The sequence below is a fragment of the Osmerus eperlanus genome, chromosome 16, assembly GCF_963692335.1.
Source record: "Osmerus eperlanus chromosome 16, fOsmEpe2.1, whole genome shotgun sequence".
In the NCBI taxonomy this organism is placed as follows: domain Eukaryota; kingdom Metazoa; phylum Chordata; class Actinopteri; order Osmeriformes; family Osmeridae; genus Osmerus; species Osmerus eperlanus.
The window spans coordinates 14,120,226-14,139,240 of record NC_085033.1 but is presented as its reverse complement, the minus strand read 5'-3'; the positions used below and the strand labels follow the sequence as shown (position 1 = coordinate 14,139,240).

The 19,015-nt window shown below is 50.6% G+C and overlaps 1 protein-coding gene across 1 annotated transcript in view; it reads right to left on the bottom strand.

Annotated features, from left to right (window-relative positions):
- Positions 1-13,688: 13,688 nt before the first annotated feature.
- Positions 13,689-19,015, bottom strand: part of chd7 (chromodomain helicase DNA binding protein 7) — a 56,263-nt gene continuing 50,936 nt past the window's right edge. The window contains 6 exon segments of the mRNA XM_062482095.1: positions 13,689-16,580; positions 16,933-17,037; positions 17,258-17,398; positions 17,615-17,827; positions 18,027-18,272; positions 18,766-18,942. Of these exon segments, the coding sequence (XP_062338079.1) occupies positions 15,477-16,580; positions 16,933-17,037; positions 17,258-17,398; positions 17,615-17,827; positions 18,027-18,272; positions 18,766-18,942 (1,986 nt within the window). The 3' untranslated portion in view covers positions 13,689-15,476.

The following is a 19,015-nucleotide window of genomic DNA, read 5'->3' as shown; positions in this document are numbered from 1 at the left end:
AGCTGACCATATCTCTGTCTCTCTCGCCGCATCCCTCCTACCCTACCCCTCTCTCTCTCTGTGTGTGACCCTACCTCTCTCTATATATATACCTCTCTCTCTCTAACCCTGCCTCTCTCCCTCTCTCTAACCCTGCCTCTCTCTCCCTCTCTCTCTCTAACCCTGCCTCTCTCTCCCTCTCTCTCTCTAACCCTGCCTCTCTACCTCTCTTTAACCCTGCCTCTCTCTCTCTCCCTCTCTCTAACCCTGCCTCTCTCTCTAACCCTACCTCTCAGACGGAAATTCTGTTGTTTGTATTTTTTAGGATCAACGGGGAACACATCTAATTTCATTCCCATTAAATCGAGTTGAGCTCAAGCCAAGCTTGTAGCCCATTCAGATGTTATATGGTTTGTTTTTATTTTATCGTTGTAGTCTTTTTCTTTCTGCCTTTTTGACTGTGTTAGGGTCGAGAGAGAACTCTCGGACTGATGTCGGCTCGTAGGCCTAAGCTCTGGGACCTTGTCAGATACTGTACCAGCTTTTTTACCTGAGGACCGAAAAGTCGGTTACTGTTAGTTAATCTTTAATATGGTTCTGTTTGATGCGGATCTGGGCTCTTAGAGGTCTAGGTTTGACCAAGCCGAACGTGACTTCAACTAATCTGTCCTCAGATAACTCAGCCATTTCTGACTGCATTGTTCTTGTGTGTGTGTGTGTTTTATATGTTCCTCTGCATTATATGCTACCATGGTCACACACACACACATATATAAACCTGGTCCACTGGGAAACAGAGCAGAATTATTTTCAATTGTAAGAATGAAATAACTGAAGGGCTGTGTGCGGTGCCGCTTGTGAACCTTGGTTTTTACGTCTTGTAGAAATGTACAGCTCCACTTCCACATACTCTAAGCCCAGCAGGAAGTGGCCCCTCCCCTACAGGAACACAGGCTCACAACGTCCTGTCGGGCAGGGCCAGATCCATGTTGTCCTTCTGCCCAAACTAGTATTCTAACTAGTGTTAGTACGGTAACTAGTGTACCAACTAATACCCTATTGTAGCCTACATGCTTACTTCCATCGCCTCCTTCCATCCATCCTGACCCTCCAACCCCCCCCCCATCTCGCCTGCCCCCCTCCTCTTGCCCCCCCCCCCCTCTCATTCACCAAGGCCCCCTCCCCCATATCACCAATCAAGCATCTCACCTGAGGGCTATTAGGTGATCTAGATGGTAACGAGAGTTCAAAAATGCTCACTAATGTAATTAAGGAAAGGCCTAACTCCACATCCCTCTAGCGTTTTTAATATTGATGTTGTTTTTCTGGTGTTTGTTGCCTCACACTACAAAGAGGATTCTAGATCGTGCTCTGGATAATACCACAAGACGTGGGGTGGGGGGAAAGAAAAAGGAATTGGATATTACTTTGAAGGAAACTCAGTCGTCATCTTGTTTTTGTCTTGTGTTCAAGTTCCTAGGTGACGTCTTCTGTGGATCCAGAGATGTTTTTTTCATGTAACTTTTCTCATTGTAGCAGTTTCTGTGCATTGTGGTTTTAAGGGGCCTGACTAATGATGTGATAGAATTTAGGAAGTGCTGCCACACAGACCTTCTCTGCTAAAACCAACAACAGTTGTTTCAAAAACACGGAACATTTAGGCAGTCGCAATCTAGCAGTTAGGATTTCATTAGTATTTTTTTTTTCTATAGAGTGGGTCTTTTCTGCTCACTTTTGAAGTCAATGTGAATTTTTAACGTGGTGTTAATTTTACATATAACAAACTTTACAAGATAGGTCTGTTCTAGATTTTTAAGAGAAGACACTTTTTAGGAAAAATGTTTTTAATTAATTGTCTGAAATTTTAAAGAAGTGTTGACTTTTTCAAAGCCATACAAGACAGTCGGGGGTCTTGCCTGTTGAAGATGGACATCACACAACCAGCGATACACACACATTTAAAAACAAAAACATAACACCAATTTCAAATGTTTTGTTTTTTATTGCAGGCCACGTATAAACAGAGGTTTACACAAAAATAAACCGTGTTAGAGGTTTACATACTATCCTACTGTATAGACTACCAATGCCAGGTTTAAATTATTGTGAAATAATAAACTCTGAAGTTTGTGGAAATGACGCTGTTTGTAAATGTTCTGTTTGCGGGCTGCAATAAAGGTTTGGGACAACACCTGTAATCTCTGCTCTCGTCATTGAACACAATAATGAATACTGGCACATCAAAACTCATTATTATTAAAAACCATCAGTGACGTGTTGAGGAGCTCGAGCTAACTATTCAAAAGCTTAATTATAAAGACAGCAACGGTAACCCACCAAAATGAAGGTCCTATAGTTTTTTTTTAACTCATTCATACGTTTTGTGTGTGATATTTAATATTGGGGGGTCAGATGGCTGAGCGGTTAGGGAATCGGGCTATTAATCAGAAGGTTGTCGGTTCGATTCCCAGCCATGTCAAATGACGTTGTGTTCTTGGGCAAGGTACTTCAACCTTACTTGCCTAGGGGGGAATGTCCCTGTACTTACTGTAAGTCGCCCTGGATAAGAGCATCTGCTAAATGACTAAATGTAATGTATATTCTATTGTATATTTTACTTTAATTCTAATTCCACTTAGTTTTGATAGTTATGTACCCTTAGTGTAGTTAGTCCTCATATTTAAATTTAAGATTCCTATATGTTTAATGTATGCACCTTCCTGCCAAAGCAAATTCCTTGTCTGTGCAAACTTTCATGGCGAATAAAACCCATTCTGATTCTGACACATCCAGGGTGTTGTGTCTTCATGTTGCCGCCAGGGGGCAGTCTAGTCTAAGACCAGACTATCTCAGTGCAGATCTTCTGCTCGGTCTGTTTCTACTGCCTACGTAGACAATACGGTGCACGTGGACTTTGAGATCTTAGAAAACCGAAATGTAATTTTTAAAATAAAACTATAGCGACCCTCAGCCATATGTCCAATAGTCACTTTTTTTCAACCATTCAATTGCTCAAATTGGTAGGTATTTCAATGTTTATTTGTTATCATTCGTCTTCGTTTTTGGTTTAATTTGATTTTTCCGTTACTTTATACGGCAGATAAAAGTTTTCATAAATAGGTGGTAACGGTGGTAAGACTGGTCAGAAACACCGCTGGACTAATCAACACCGGTAGGCCTCATCTGAACTTGTACGGCTTTTGAAATTAGTTAAGCCTCTAACGTCGTACGTGACCTAGCGACAAAACCCATCAATTAGAGTAGTTGGGTGGTATCCTATGCAAACTCACTGTTCTTGGTTGACATTTTTGTGTGGGAGGAGAGCACGACCTCCTTTGCGGACAAGATAAATCGCAAAATGGCTGTCCACGGAGAAGGGTTGCGTGACAAAACTACAGCCACAGAAACGTGAAGTGGACCGTTTAAATGGACGAACGAAAAAGCATTATGGTGAACACACACACATTCCCAAAAGAGAATTCAGACATTTAAATGGACTTTAAAAAGGGTAAGATATACAAGGTACAATTAACCTTTTGGCCTGTTCTCGCTTGACCACGTTCCGTCTTAAAAAAAAAAACCCAACTACGGCAAGCACAGAGGCACACACAGGCACAAGCAGCTAATATAAGAATAATAAGTTTACCGGCCTAGATTATATTTTGTATGTAAACGTGAAGCAGGTACCCTTTTGAATGTCGCTGAAAAACCACACCAAGACATAGAAGCATACCTATGTATGATAACAAGAGGGTTCATAGCGTGGAAATAAATCCCAGGTTGACCACTCTGAGTAGAAGAGTCAGTGGCAAAGACGGCAAAAATACAAACATCTTTAACTCAAGTAAAAGTACAGATACTCATGTTTTAAAAGACTGAGTAAATAAGTATGGGCTCTGACATATAGCATACTTAAGTAAAAAGTAGCCATTACTACTACCTGTTTGTACTATCTATTTGTGCAAAACGTTGAGTGTCCTCATCAAAGTAGTCCACACCAAGGAAACTGTGAGTGAGAGGAGAGATATGTCGTTGATTTTGCTGCTCTGTACACAGTCATTGAAAAGTAATTGTTGCACTGTTTTAGTTCACAACGCCTGGTAGCTGAGATGTGGTTTTTCTATAATGATTCGGCTGAATACGGGGCCGTTCCTCGACTCGGACCACTGAAACACTGTCGGAACCACGGCGCTTCTGATCCTTGTACTTTCTGAATGCGCGTTGCTCAGAAAATGTAAAAGTGTAGAGACAAGGGGAACAGTGAGATCCACAGAAGAAGGACAAAGGCCCCCTACCAGGGCCAGACAGCTACGCTGGGAAACACTGCTCTTTTTGAGGGAGGGGAAAAAGAGCAACAGGTCTGGGAGGAGAGGGGAAGCGGGAGGAGAGGGGAAGCGGGAGGAGAGGGGAAGCAGGAGGAGAGGGGAAGCGGGAGGAGAGGGGAAGCGGGAGGAGAGGGGAAGCAGGAGGAGAGGGGAAGGGGGAGGAGAGGGGAAGCGGGAGGAGAGGGGAAGGGGGAGGAGAGGGGAAGGGGGAGGAGAGGGGAAGCGGGAGGAGAGGGGAAGGGGGAGGAGAAGGGAAGGGGGAGGAGAGGGGAAACGGGAGGAGAGGGGAAGCGGGAGCAGAGGGGAAGCGGGAGGAGAGGGGAAGGGGGAGGAGAGGGGAAGCGGGAGGAGAGGGGAAGCGGGAGGAGAGGGGAAGCGGGAGCAGAGGGGAAGCGGGAGGAGAGGGGAAGGGGGAGGAGAAGGGAAGGGGGAGGAGAGGGGAAACGGGAGGAGAGGGGAAGCGGGAGGAGAGGGGAAGCGGGAGGAGAGGGGAAGGGGGAGGAGAGGGGAAGCAGGAGGAGAGGGGAAGGGGGAGGAGAGCGACGAGTCATGTTAAAGAGGGTTCAAAGAGAAGGAAGGAGGAGCAGGTTCTTTAAGAAGAAAAGGAAGGCCGGGAGTTTCTGTGTGTGTGTGAGAGAGAGAGAGAGAGAGAGACAGAGACAGAGAGAAAGAGTGAGAGAGAAAACAGGGAGGGAGAAAGAAAGTGGGAGAGAGGAAAAAGAAAAGGCGGCGAGATGGCAGAGAAAAAGGAAAGAAAAGCTTTCAGCAGAGAGAAGCAGCAACATGTCTTCAAAGAGGCCACTAGCATTCTGTCCCTGTGACATCACGGCTCCTCCCCCCAATTACTCACCTCTGCCGCTCCGGAGGGGGGAGGGGGCGGGAGGGAGGGATCGGGGGGAGGGATCAGGCAGGGGTCTCTTTTGTGTTATGCAGTGATGCGGTTAATCTAAAGACCTGTGATGGCGGTCATACCCTCCCCCTCTTCCCTGGTCTCTCCCCAGCTCCTCCCTCCCCCCTGCCTAGCGGTCCTGGATGGCTGGGGGAGGGGAGGATGGCGTGAGGTAGCGGGGGAGGGAGGGAGGGTCCAGGAGAGGGGAGAGGTCATTAGTCAGCATGGTGGAAAGGGGAGCAGCATGAGATAGCAAGACACACTTTTTCACCTCCCTCTCTTCTGCTCTCTCTCCCTCTCTCTTTCTCTCCCTCCCTCCCCCTCTTCTTCTCTCCCTCTCTTCTCTCTCTCTTTTTTCTCTCTCCTCTCTCTTCTCTCATCCTCTCGCTCCTCTCGCTCTTTTTCTCTCTTTATCTATCTAGCACTCTGCTCTCTCCAACCCACTCGTTCTCGCTGGCTATCACACGTACATCCTCACCCCCCCCGCCTCTCTCTCTCTCTCTCTCATTTACACATTGCACATGCAAACACACACACACACACACTCCACCCCCTTGCGTCCTCTGTTTGGCACTATTGTCCTCTCTCTTCACCCTAATGGCAGTGTGAGTGTGAGAGGCTTCCCCCGACACTACTCCCTCCCTACTTTGTAGTGTGTGTGTGTGTGAGAGAAAGTGTGGTGTGTGAGTGTGTGTTGTGTGTGAGTGTCTGTGTGTTATGTGGGTGTGTGAGAAGAACTGTGTGTTCTGAGTGTGTGTGTGAGAGGGAGAGTGTGTGTGTGTGTTGTGTGTGGGGGTGGAGGGGGTTTAAAGAGGGTTGTAAATATGGCAGCTAAACAATCAACTATCTCAGCACCCTAGCAACTATCTAGAGGCTGGAAGAGGTGGGGGAGGAGAGCGAGATAATGTAAACACACCACTAGGAGTCTCTTTCTTCATCTCTGTGTGACTGAGCGTGTGTGTGTCTTGTGCGCCTGTGTTTACATGTTCTTGTGTGCATGTGCCTGTTTGAATGTTTGCGTCTGTGTGTTTGTGTGTGTGTGCCTGTTCACCCACAGGAGTCTCTGTCTGTGTGTGTGCCTGTCCGTGCATGCAGGCCTGTCCTTCCCAGCAGTGTTGTGTGATGGTAAGGGAGATAGCCCCGCAGCACGAACACACAGCCCTGTAGGAACACACAGCCCTGTAGGAACACACAGCCCTGTAGGAACACACAGCCCTGTAGGAACACACAACCCTGTAGGAACACACAGCCCTGTAGGAACACACAGCCCTGTAGGAACACACAGCCCTGTAGGAACACACAGCCCTGTAGGAACACACAGCCCTGTAGGAACACACAACCCTGTAGGAACACACAGCCCTGTAGGAACACACAGCCCTGTAGGAACACACAGCCCTGTAGGAACACACAGCCCTGTAGGAACACACAGCCCTGTAGGAACGCACAACCCTGTAGGAACACACAGCCCTGTAAGAACACACAGCTCTGTAGGAACACACAGCCCTGCAGCACGAACACACAGCCCTGTAGGAACACACAGCCCTGTAGGAACACACAGCTCTGTAGGAACACACAGCCCTGTAGGAACACACAGCCCTGCAGAAACACACAGCTCTGTAGGAACACACAGCCCTGCAGAAACACACAGCCCTGTAGGAACACACAGCCCTGTAGGAACACACAGCCCTGCAGAAACACACAGCTCTGTAGGAACACACAGCCCTGCAGAAACACACAGCCCTGTAGGAACACACAGCCCTGTAGGAACACACAGCCCTGTAGGAACACACAGCCCTGTAGGAACACAGCTCTATAGGAACACACAGCCCTGTAGGAACACACAGCCCTGTAGGAACACACAGCTCTGTAGGAACACACAGCCCTGTAGGAACACACAGTCCTGTAGGAACACACAGCCCTGTAGGAACACACAGCCCTGCAGAAACACACAGCTCTGTAGGAACACACAGCCCTGCAGAAACACACAGCCCTGCAGAAACACACAGCCCTGTAGGAACACACAGCCCTGCAGAAACACACAGCCCTGTAGGAACACACAGCTCTGTAGGAACACACAGCTCTGTAGGAACACACAGCCCCGCAGGAACACAGCTTTGCAGTAACACACAGCCCCACAGGAACACAGCTTTGCAGTAACACACAGCCCCACAGGAACACAGCTTTGCAGTAACACACAGCCCCACAGGAACACAGCTTTGCAGTAACACACAGCCCCGCAGGAACACAGCTTTGCAGTAACACACAGCCCCGCAGGAACACAGCTTTGCAGTAACACACAGCCCCACAGGAACACAGCTTTGCAGTAACACACAGCCCCACAGGAACACAGCTTTGCAGTAACACACAGCCCCACAGGAACACAGCTTTGCAGTAACACACAGCCCCACAGGAACACAGCCCCGCAGGAACACAGCTTTGCAGTAACACACAGCCCCACAGGAACACAGCTTTGCAGTAACACACAGCCCCACAGGAACACAGCTTTGCAGTAACACACAACCCCACAGGAACACAGCTTTGCAGTAACACACAGCCCCACAGCTTTGCAGTAACACACAGCCCCACAGGAACACAGCCCCACAGGAACACAGCTTTGCAGTAACACACAGCCCCACAGGAACACAGCTTTGCAGTAACACACAGCCCCGCAGGAACACAGCCCCACACAAGGGCTCCCAGCTCGCTGGTTCCCTCACAGCAGTCCCCCTCTTCCTGATCACTGAGCGTGCGAGGCCACAACGTGTGTCAACACAAGCCTGCTGAAGATGCACATTGCATCTCTCACCGGCCATCTCATCTAGAGAGAGAGAGAGGGAGTGAGAGAATCAAATGAGAGACAGAATGAGGGAGCAAAAGAAAACGAGGGAGAAAGAAAGGGGGAAAGAGATTCTGTCTCCTCCCTCTCTCTCCCTCTCTCTCTAGATGAGATGGCCGGTGAGAGATGCGATGTGCATCTTCAGCAGGCTTGTGTTGACACACGTTGTGTCTCTCTCTCCCTCTTTCTCTCCCCCCCTCTCTCCCCACCCCCTTCTCTCTCCCCCCCCCTTCTCTCTCTCCCTAGCCAGTGAGAGAAGTGCCCCAGAGCCCCACAGCCAGGATCAGGGTGAAGTCTGTGTCTGGGTATCTTGTTACTGGGTCCAGACTGGGGCTGGTCAGCACAGCAAACAAGCCCCAGGTAGACGTTACTGGTGCTTCAGAAACAACCCTTCCTGTTTTCCTATCAAACGAGCCTCTCGCTCGGATAACTCAATCACACCAGGAGTGTTTAGTCACCGGCCAGTCGGCGCAGAGCAGAGATCTCTCCATCTGTCCATCCCTCCATCCATCCACCCAGTCCCATCTCGGCTGAATCGATACTCTCTGTCACAATGAGATAATTGATGACCTCAGAGCTATTAAGGGATATGATAGGCCGGAGGGAGGGGGGCCCCCTCCACCCCCCTCAACACGTCGGTGATGGATGCTTCTAGAACACTCAGGTCGTATTTCACCGCCTCTCTAATTCCCCCCCCCCCGTCCTCCCACTCCCCCACACGGACGGCGACTTGATTTGACAGTGAATTACCGCGTCCGTTCCCTAATTCACCCCGTGGCGTCATGGAAACGGATTAAGGATCGATGACAGTTATCGACAGTTACTGATTACATGATGGACATTCCCCCTTCCCTCTTTCATCTCGGTTTATAAAAAGGGGGAAGCAATTTCACAGTTTGTATTATCAGTTATTATCAGGTAGGTGTTTCTCCTGCTCACCCGCCAGTATTAGTTGAACAGTTTTGATTGAACAGGCCTCAGTTTCTCTCCTTCCTACCCTACCCTACCCTTCCCCCCACCTCCGCCTCCACCAGCCAGAAGGAAGCTGAACTGTGACATAATGATTGCGTTCAGATTTCACAGTTGTAGAGCTCCGTCTCCATGCCCGGAGGCCGAGGAAGCCCTGGTCTGAAGACAGTTGGTCTTTGTTCCTCCAGGAGGGAGGAGACGTCTCTCTCTGTATCGTCGCAGACTGCCGCGCTCCCACGCCCCGAGCTAGCTAAGGCTAGCCGTGGCTTGTTGAGACAAGTCCTGAGGGGGAGTTAGTCACCAAACTGACCCCAGAGCAGCCAGGGAAGTCTGGGCGCCTGTGCTAGGTGAAGGGAGGTTAGGATCCGGAATGCTAGGCTAGGTTAACCGTTGTGTTATCTTCGGGTCATTCTGACCCATCAGTCATTGTGACCCACTGTCGTATTGCGACAAATTTACCTCATACAAAAACAAAGTGAAGCATTTTCTTTTAACTGTCGGGCTGTCTCAGACCCCCCACATTGCAATGGTTAAAAGAAAATTATTTTTATTTGTTTTTGTATTGGGTGAAATTGGGTAAACACAACGATGGTTCGTTGTGAACCTTTGGGTCATGTGACCCGAAGGCAGCACGAGGGTTAAGATAGGGAAGGGGAGGTGAGGCTAGGTTAGGCTAGGCTAGGTGACGCTAGGTTAGGCTAGGTGACTAGGTTTGGGGACGTTGGGCTAGGTGAGGCTAAGTGATGCTGGGTTATAGGAGGCTAGGCGTGGCTAGATTAGGCTAAGTGAGGCTAGGTTAGGGGAGGTGACGCAAAGCTAGGCTGAGTTAGGGAAGGTGAAGCTAGGCTAGTTGATGCTAGTTTGAGCTAGGTGAGGCCAGGCTAGTTTATGGAGAGGCAAAGTTAGGTGAGGTTATGCTGCCTGGCTCTGGTTGTGTGTGTATATGAATGCTGCTATGTGTGGATGTTAGATCTGATTATGCGTGTGTGTGTGTGTGTAGCTGAGATGTGTGTGTTTGTGTGTGTGGTGACAGGAGCAGGGCTCTGTGTGCCTCTCATCATGCAGCCTACGATTGATGCTCTGCCACTCGCCCTCAATGTCACGCGCCACACATCCGTCTCCCAGGGAAACGGACGGCGTGAGAGCGTGTGACACTTTTAAATCCCCTCAGGTGGAGAGAAGGACATCTGCCTCCCTCCCTCCCTCCAGCCCTCCTCCTCTCCCTTTTTCTCTCTCCCTCCTCCTCCTCCCTTGACCAACTCTCCCTCTCTTTCTCCAGCGCTACATTTTCAACCCCCCCCCCTTCTAATTTTCTCTCTATCTCCTCTCTCTCCCTCCCTCCCCCTCCCGTTTCTCATGGGTGTCTCCGGCGCAGGTTACCGTGATCAATCACGCTGCTGTGATGGCAAGGTCCAGGGTCGTCACGGCGACCGCAGATGGCTCGTTATCTGCGCGGAGCAGAGTCCTGGCCGCCATGGCGACCAGAGCAGGAAGTGACACGTCCAGGGGAGTGAATGGTCTGCCCTGTGTCAACAGCCAACCAACTGTCCCTCTGGACACACGACTCACCGGCTTGGGGGAGGGATGGTGGATGATTAAGACGGGAGGAGGAGGAGGGGGGTGGAGGAAGGGGAGGATATGGAGGAGGAGGTGAAGGAGGGGGGGGGTTAAAGAGAGGAGGAGGAGGGGGGTGGAGGAAGGGGAGGATATGGAGGAGGTGAAGGAGGGGGAGTTAAAGAGAGGAGGAGGAGGGGGGTGGAGGAAGGGGAGGATATGGAGGAGGAGGTGAAGGAGGGGGGGGTTAAAGAGAGGAGGAGGAGGGGGGTGGAGGAAGTGGAGGATATGGAGGAGGAGGTGAAGGAGGGGGGGTAAAGAGAGGGGGAGGAGGGGGGTGGAGGAAGGGGAGGATATGGAGGAGGAGGTGAAGGAGGGGGGGTTAAAGAGAGGAGGAGGAGGGGGGTGGAGGAAGGGGAGGATATGGAGGAGGAGGTGAAGGAGGGGGGGGAGTTAAAGAGAGGAGGAGGAGGGGACCAAGTCCTGGCTGGGAGGGAGCCGGCCTCACACTGACAAATGTGAATGAGATGACATTATGCAAAACAGCAGGAATATGTGTCATAACTAAATACAGATGAGCACATTACTGTGGGTGACCTGCGCTCCCAGCCTCTCTCTCTCCCACAGCGCTCCGTTCTATAATACATGAGCTACCTTATACAGAGCCTCCCACAGTTTCACTTTTAGACTGCATGCATAGAAACATTAGCATATCAATTATGTAACACTGGTATATAATTGATATTCTAGTATACAATGTGTTACTTGTAGTATGTGCTGTCTATGGACATATGGAAGGGCATAGACTTCAACACAGCTTTAGAAACCTGGGAGAAAGAAAGGTGTTGATGGGGACTAGGGGCTAGTTGGTTTGGACTACAGGATGGTTGATATAGACTAGGTTCTAGTTAGCGTAAACTAAGAGACCTGTTGGGTGTGGACTGGAACCTGTTGCGCAGAGGCAGAGAAGCTAATCACGGCAGGGCTATTAGGATTAGTAACGCTCCACTGGGCCAGCCAGCCAATCGGAGAACAGCATCGGGGCCCCATCTCAATCCTGATCAGACATCAGCTTCTCTTCTCCTCCTCTCATCTTTTAACCCTTGTGCTGCCTTCGGGTCACATGACCCAAAGGTTCATAACGAACCATCGTTGTGTTTACCCAATTTTACTAAATACAAAAACAAATAAAAATAATTTTCTTTTAACATTTGCAATGTGGGGGGTCTGAGACAGCCCAACGGTTAAAAGAAAATGCTTCACTTTGTTTTTGTATGCGGTAAAGTTGTCGCAATACGACGGTGGGTCACAATGACTGATGGTTCAGAATGACCCGAAGATAACACAAGGGTTAAGCAAGGGGTTTGGACTGAGGAAGGAAAAAAAGGATAGAAGGATGCTTGTTCCAGGGTAGTTTTCCTTCCTGGTTCTTCTCCACAGCAGCGTAAAGAGCATCAGGGATGCAGGTCTCTGTTGGTGAAGTGAGGTGTGACCTTTTGTTGAAGAGCTCTCTGCTCGGCTACAAGAGAGGGGCAACAGTCTACACTGAAGCTGAATGAACACGCAAGTGCAACATGAGAGCAGTTGTGCGTGTGCACACACACACACACACACACCTCAAGTGGAAAAGAAACACGTGAGAGAACTGAATGGATCAAAGTTTTTTTTGTCCTTTTACCTGATAGGAACTAAAACAAGTCTGACATTTCAAGCAGTGAACATAAAAATACAAAACTCTTGTACAATATAATTGCACGATCATTGTCCTCTGTTCAAACAGTAGGTTGGGACCTCCGCTTCTGAATCTTAACACCTATTCTCGCTCTCCTCCTTTGGTCTCTGATTTAATATCCTCCTGAGAACTGAAGGAAGAACAAGGAAATTAAATATAATTTGTTGTTTTTGTTAAGAGTTCTGCATCTTTAACTTCTGCATCTACAACTGACTAGTTTTCTGATTAAGATATTGATCACAATTATAAAGCAAGCCCAGGATATCATCTCATTGGACAGCTCAATAAATACAAAGAGCAGCATGATTGCTAGTCCGAAACCAACATCAATTAATTTCTAGGCCTCTAACAGGGTGACATGCTTCTGTACCTATCCCTCCCTCTCCTGCCAGATCAGGGAATTCAATAGTTTTTATGGAACATACCCTGTACCTTTAAAAGAAAAAACAAAAAGACATGTATAAAGCAAAGAAGAGAAATATTCTTAAATTACTGTGATGACGTTGACGTAAAAAAACAGGACAAATAAAAAAATTAAAACATTCTGGGATTTCACGTTTCCACCGGAGGGCCTGTGTCTATCAGGGCAGAGACACAGAGACAATGGGACAGGAAGGAGGCGAGACAGGAAGGAGGCGAGACCGCCGCTGAGTTGAGACGCGCCCCTGCATCCTCCAGACAGAGTGCATGCTGGGACGGGAGGCCTATGGATTTTCCGACCCACTTCACCCCGAGAGCCAGATTAGGAGACACGTCGATCACAGGGAAACCAGTCTCCTCTCTCTCCGCTCTAGCGCGCACACACACACACTGTGCCAAACAAACAGGCACAAGCACACACACACACACACACACACACACAGTGCCAAACAAACAGGCACAAGCACACACACACACACACACACAGTGTACAGCACACTAGGTCACACACTGTACAGTGTTCCAGTTTGCCATGTACGCGCCACACACACACACGCGCAGACTGGTCGGTCACAGCTGTCAGTGTGAGTTACGTCAGCAGCTCCAGTAGGAGAGCTGCCATCTATGACGTCTGGCTGAGTTACCAGGCCGACAGCATCTCTCTCACACACACCCCGTGGTTCAACGCCCCCCCCCCCCACACACACACACCCCTGCCAGTCTGCCCAACACACACCTATAGAGACCCCTCCTCTCTCCTCTCCCCCCCCTCACCTTCTACAGCACCCCTCTCACTACACACACACTGGATTTCAGCTAGAAAATGAAAACATTATTCATTCTGTGTTAGTCCACAATGTTCACACATCTAACACACATCCCTGCCACCTCCACACACACACACCTATATAACACACACACACGAAACCTATACACGTACAGACACAGACACCTGCAATGAAAGACAGACAGGAACACTTGTTGGTTTCCTAGGCGAATATCAATGATTCACTTTTATTAAAAGCATCATAACTACAGTTCATCATCCATGATGTTTCAAAAAAACAAAAAACAAAGACACACAAAAGAAAAAAAAAACATTTACAACGTATGTCTGTAAACTTCAAGGCTAGTTAGAATTGAGGTAATACTCGTCAGCTTGGTGGCTAAAAGTAACAAAAAGTCCATTCAATAGATATAATAAAGGTACCTGATTATTTTAGCTCTTAGACCAGTGCATCAACATGAACAGAGTGTGAGACAAAAATTGATTGCAGTTCTTATTTCCACATTATTTTTTGTTTGTACAGTTTACAGTTGGTTTTCGTTTATATGACACTTGTGGTTACTCGTAAGTGTAGATGTGTGGGTGTGGTTGGTCGGTCGGTCGGTTGGAGAACAGTTGAACATTCAAAAGCTGCCTTGGTTATTGCTGCTGTGTGGGTGTGCAGAGGGCCGGCTAGCTCTCTTGCTCCCCTGCTCGGCTTGCTTCGTCAGTGTGTCAGACTACTTAACAGTCAGGAGAGGCAGGGATATACCAGTGTGGGACTGGACAAATGGATATAGGACAGGGGTAACAGACAACCAGCCAGACGGACACGACTGTGGCTAGTTAGCCTGTGAATAACCCAGACAGGACCGGCGCTAGTTAGCCTATGACAGCGACCAGCGACTGGCGCTAGTTAGCCTATGACAAGAGACCAGACAGAACTGGTGCTAGTTAAGCTAGCTAGCCTATGACAAGAGACCAGACAGAACTGGTGCTAGTTAGCCTATGACAGAAGCCAGAAATAACTGGCGCTAGTTAGCCTATGACAGATCCAACAGTGCGGGCGCTAGTTAGCCTAGCTAGCCTACGACTGAGACCAGAGACTGACTATGAGTGAGCACAGATGCTAGGCCTGCGACCGGGACCAGACAGTTGGCAGACCAAGCACTGAGAAACAGTCAAGAGTACTGGCCGAAGGAGCCCACTACCGTGAAAGAGTTAGTGTGCTTCCTACCACGTATAATATGGGGGAGAAGACAAAGTTAGTTACAAGGGTAGAGAAGGAGTGAAACCTACAATGGATAGTTAGTGTGTCTGTGAAAGAACGATTTGTGTGTGTGTTCAGTGTGTCCGACTGGGGTGCAGTCAAGAATGAGGCCATCTGATATGTGTGAGAACTTCAAACCTGCTCCTCAAGGCTGAACAGTACAACAGCAACATAAAATTACCCAGGATCCTTTTCAGCAGCAAGTAGACGTTTAATGCCACTGAAAGTTAACGAGATGCTACTTACTGTCACAATATCAACTGTAGAGAGAGAGAGAGAGAGGGAAGGAGAGAGATGGAGGGAGGGAGAGAGAAAAGGAACAAAACAATAAAAAAGAAAAAAAGAAAACCGAAAAGCAGCATAGCACTATTGGAACCATTTCATTTCATTCCTATAATATTTCAGGAGGTTTTCCATCTCGTCTACGATGCACTGCACAGTGCTCAGAGATCAGAAATCGCTCCTTTCTGACATCTGCAAAACTCTACTTCAGAGCGCTTTCCCTGACTACGCTAAATTGGCAGAGAGAGCTCTTAAAAAAAAACTTACACGCTCTCTCCGATTCATATTTACCAGTCGAAACAATTAACAGAAAGAAAAACAAAAATTCATATATAATAATGTTTGGATATCAAGTTGGTGTGTAAACGTGAGCGGTCCAGAGAAGAGAAAGGTAAATGGGGGAGGGGGGGAGGCGGGCAGGTTGGGAGAAATGTAGAAGGCCAGTTTCAGTCATTCATTCACTCTTCTCCTCCTCCTCCTCCTCCTCCTCCTCGTCTTCCTCGCCCGCCCGGCTGCTCTCCATGGGCGAGTCGGCCTCCTCTGCGCGACCCGGCCCCTCCTCCTCCAGGGCCGAGGACTCAGCCGCCTTCTCCTGGCTCTCGCTCGAGTCGCTGTCATCAACCGTGTTCTCCGACGCCTCCGCGTTGGGGGCAGGGCCGGGGGCGGGGCCAGCGGCAGGCTCCTCCTCCTTGTCCGGTGCGGCCCCGCCCCCTCCTACTGCTGCTGCTCCTCCTCCGCCAGCTGCCACCGCGGCTCCAAGGGCCCCGGCCATGGCGGTCTGGAGGTCGGCCAGCGAGGTGGGGGGGAAGCCGGGCAGGGAGAGGCCGCCCAGGCCTGGGGGCAGGAACATGGAGGGGTAGAAGAGACCGGGGGCCATGGTGGACAGCAGGAAGGGGTTGAAGGCCAGGGAGTTTGCCGACATGCCGGCGGCCGCAAGAGCCGCTGCGTCTCCGTTGGCCTCGGCCTCAGCCTCGCCCGCCTTCTCTCCCTCCCCTCCCCTCCCCCCTTCCCTCTTCTTCCTCCTCTTCTTCTTCTCTCCTCTCTTCTCCACGTCCCCTCGCTCCTCCCCCGCCGCCCTCTCCTCCCGCTTGGGCTTGGAGGTCTCGTCCGACTCCCCGTCCTCCGCGCTCCCGTTGGCGGCGGGAGCGGGGCTGGAGGTTGCGGCGGCAGCGGCGGCCGCAGCCGCCAGGTTGTTGCCGAACAACCCCCCCAGGCCGAACATGTTGGGCAGGCCGCCCATGCCGGGCAGCATGAGGGGCAGCATGGCGGAGGTGTGCTTGCCGTCCCCCCCTGTGAGACCGGGGGGGAAGCCCATGAGGCCGGCGGCGAGCTGAAGGCTCTGCAGCGACTGCAGGCTGCTGAGGTCCATGCCCCCGAACAGCCCGTTCATCAGCAGGGGGTTGACCCCCGAGGACGCCGCCGCCGCCGCCTGGGCCTGAGCTTGGGCCGCCGCCTTGGCGATCTCCGACTTGGGGCGTCGTCCCCGGCGACGGACGCCCTCCTCGCGGACCACGGGCCCGGTGAGCAGGCGGTCGAACATGGCCTCCGGGAGGAAACCCTGAGGGGGGGAGGGGAGGAAGAGAGGAGGGGTCAGGGCAAAGGACAGAGAGAGGAGAGGAAGAGGGGGGAGAGGGAAAGGAGAGGTGGAAGGGCGAGGGGGGAAGAGAGAGAGAGGGAAAACAGCAAAAAGGAGGAAAGGAGAGGGGGGAGGAGAGGGTTAGATGACAACATCAGCTCTTGGTCATTCATCAAATTATATCAGCTTTTTAAAACAAATTAAACGCTGTCAGGATTAACCAGAGATGTTAGTGATTAGATGGCCTTTAGCACTGCTACACTGAACCCAACACACTCACACACACAGCTAGCAACAAAACGGAATGTTCCAGTAATGGGGTCAGGTGACTTACAGATTGTTTGACGATATCCGTCCAATCAGGAGCGATGGCAAACTCGGGGTTCTCCAATAGCCATCTAGGAAGGTCCTTCATTGGTGGAGCCATGGCCCCGCCCATCTAGGGAGAACAACCAAGAGTAGTTCAGGCTTCTGATTGGACAAGTCCTGAACCCATATTAATGCCCCTTTTATCCAGGTGTAATTGTATGTTTGAGTATGTGTATTGAGTAAGCTTGCGTGTGTACATTTTATGCTTAGCTGTGTGAATGTTTGTGTGAGCTTGAGTGTGTGTGTGAGCTTGAGAGTGTGTGAGCTTGAGAGTGTGTGTGTGTGTGTACCTTGCGCCCGTTCCTGCGGTTGACCACAGGCACCCTCTCCTCTCCTGTGAGGGTGTTGATGTCGATCTTGTTGGGGTTCCTGCAGCGATGCCGCTTCTGCTTGGGCTTGGGGAACTGAGACAGCAGCAGATCCTCGCTCTTCTGCAGGGGAGGAACAGCGATGTAAACACCATGTAGGCCTCTGACTCAAGACTGGGCCTAATGTGTGAGGTTGGGCAGGCACCTAGTCCTGCACAATTTAAACATTTTCCTTTGAGAGTACTGGTTCTGGAGTAAGTTTTACTTAGAATACAAAGCCTGGTCTCAAACTATGTACGTAGGCTCAGTTAGTTCGATTCTAGTTTCCTGTGTACGTACTGGTGTATATCCAGCCATATCCATGGTGTATGTGGGGTGCTGTTGTAGCCAATCCCTGAGCTCCTTGCTGGATGGGGCAGAGTCTGAGGGCTCTTCCAGGGCAGAAGAGGCCAGGCGAGTGCTGGGGCTCTGCCCAGGACCGGCCAGGGATCTGGGGGCACAGGAGGGCATCTGCACGCCCTCCACCGGAGCCTTGCTGCTCTCAGAGTCCTCCTGCAGAGAGGGAACAGACAGGTTGAGCTCAACAGAACCATCTAGAACCAACAGTGGTAGATCTACAACTCTCAGATAGAACTCTGAGATAGAACTCTGAGATAGAACTCTGAGATAGAACTCTGAGATAGAACTCTGAGGAAAGAACAGGAAAGAGGGATTCAAAGACTTGAGTTAAGGCCAATCACAGGCAGCGTACCATGTTGATGGCTCCGCCCGTCTTATTTCCCATGAACAGCAGCTCCAGCCCTTCCACATTTTTCCTGCGGCCCCGCCTCCTCCTGGTGGGCAGGTCCGGCTCAGCCAATGAGCCGTTGGCCCTGTGGCGAGAGGGTGTGGCCGCCTGCAGGAGCTCCATGTGGGCTTTGAGGGCGGAGCCAGTTACCATGCCGCTGGAGAAGCTGCCCATAGAGGAGGAGGCCTTTTGGTGGTGGTGGTGGATGCCCTGAGGAAGACACCATCATCATCATCATCATCATCACTACTACCACCATCATGATCATCAACGACAGTACCTTGGTGAGGTCCCAGATCTACCATTCCCCACTTCTCCACCTCCCCACACACACACACCTCCCCTCCTCCTCCCCCCAGTACCTTGGTGAGGTCCCAGATCTACCATTCCCCACTCCTCCACCTCCCCACACACACACCTCCCCTCCTCTGCTCCTCCTCCACCTCCCCACACACACACCTCCCATCCTCTGCTCCTCCCCCCAGTACCTTGGTGAGGTCCCAGATCTACCATTCCCCACTTCTCCACCTCCCCACACACACACCTCCCCTCCTCTGCTCCTCCTCCACCTTCCCACACACACACCTCCCCTCCTCTGCTCCTCCCCCCAGTACCTTGGTGAGGTCCCAGATCTACCATTCCCCACTTCTCCACCTCCCCACACACACACACACCTCCCCTCCTCTGCTCCTCCCCCCAGTACCTTGGTGAGGTCCATGGCGTGGTTCTGATGGTTCTGGGTCTCAGCTGCGTGGGACTCCCTCAGCTGGGCCACCATCTCCATCAGGTTCCTCCTCTTGGCCGCGCGCTCCGCCTCGATCTCCACCTTCCTCCGCCGGCGGCGCCGCTGGCGAGGCACCGACATGCTCAGAGCGTCCTCCTGATGGGGGGAGGGAGGTTATGGTTATTTTGTGTTCATGTGTTGTAAGGTGTGTGTTCAAGTGTGTGTTCAA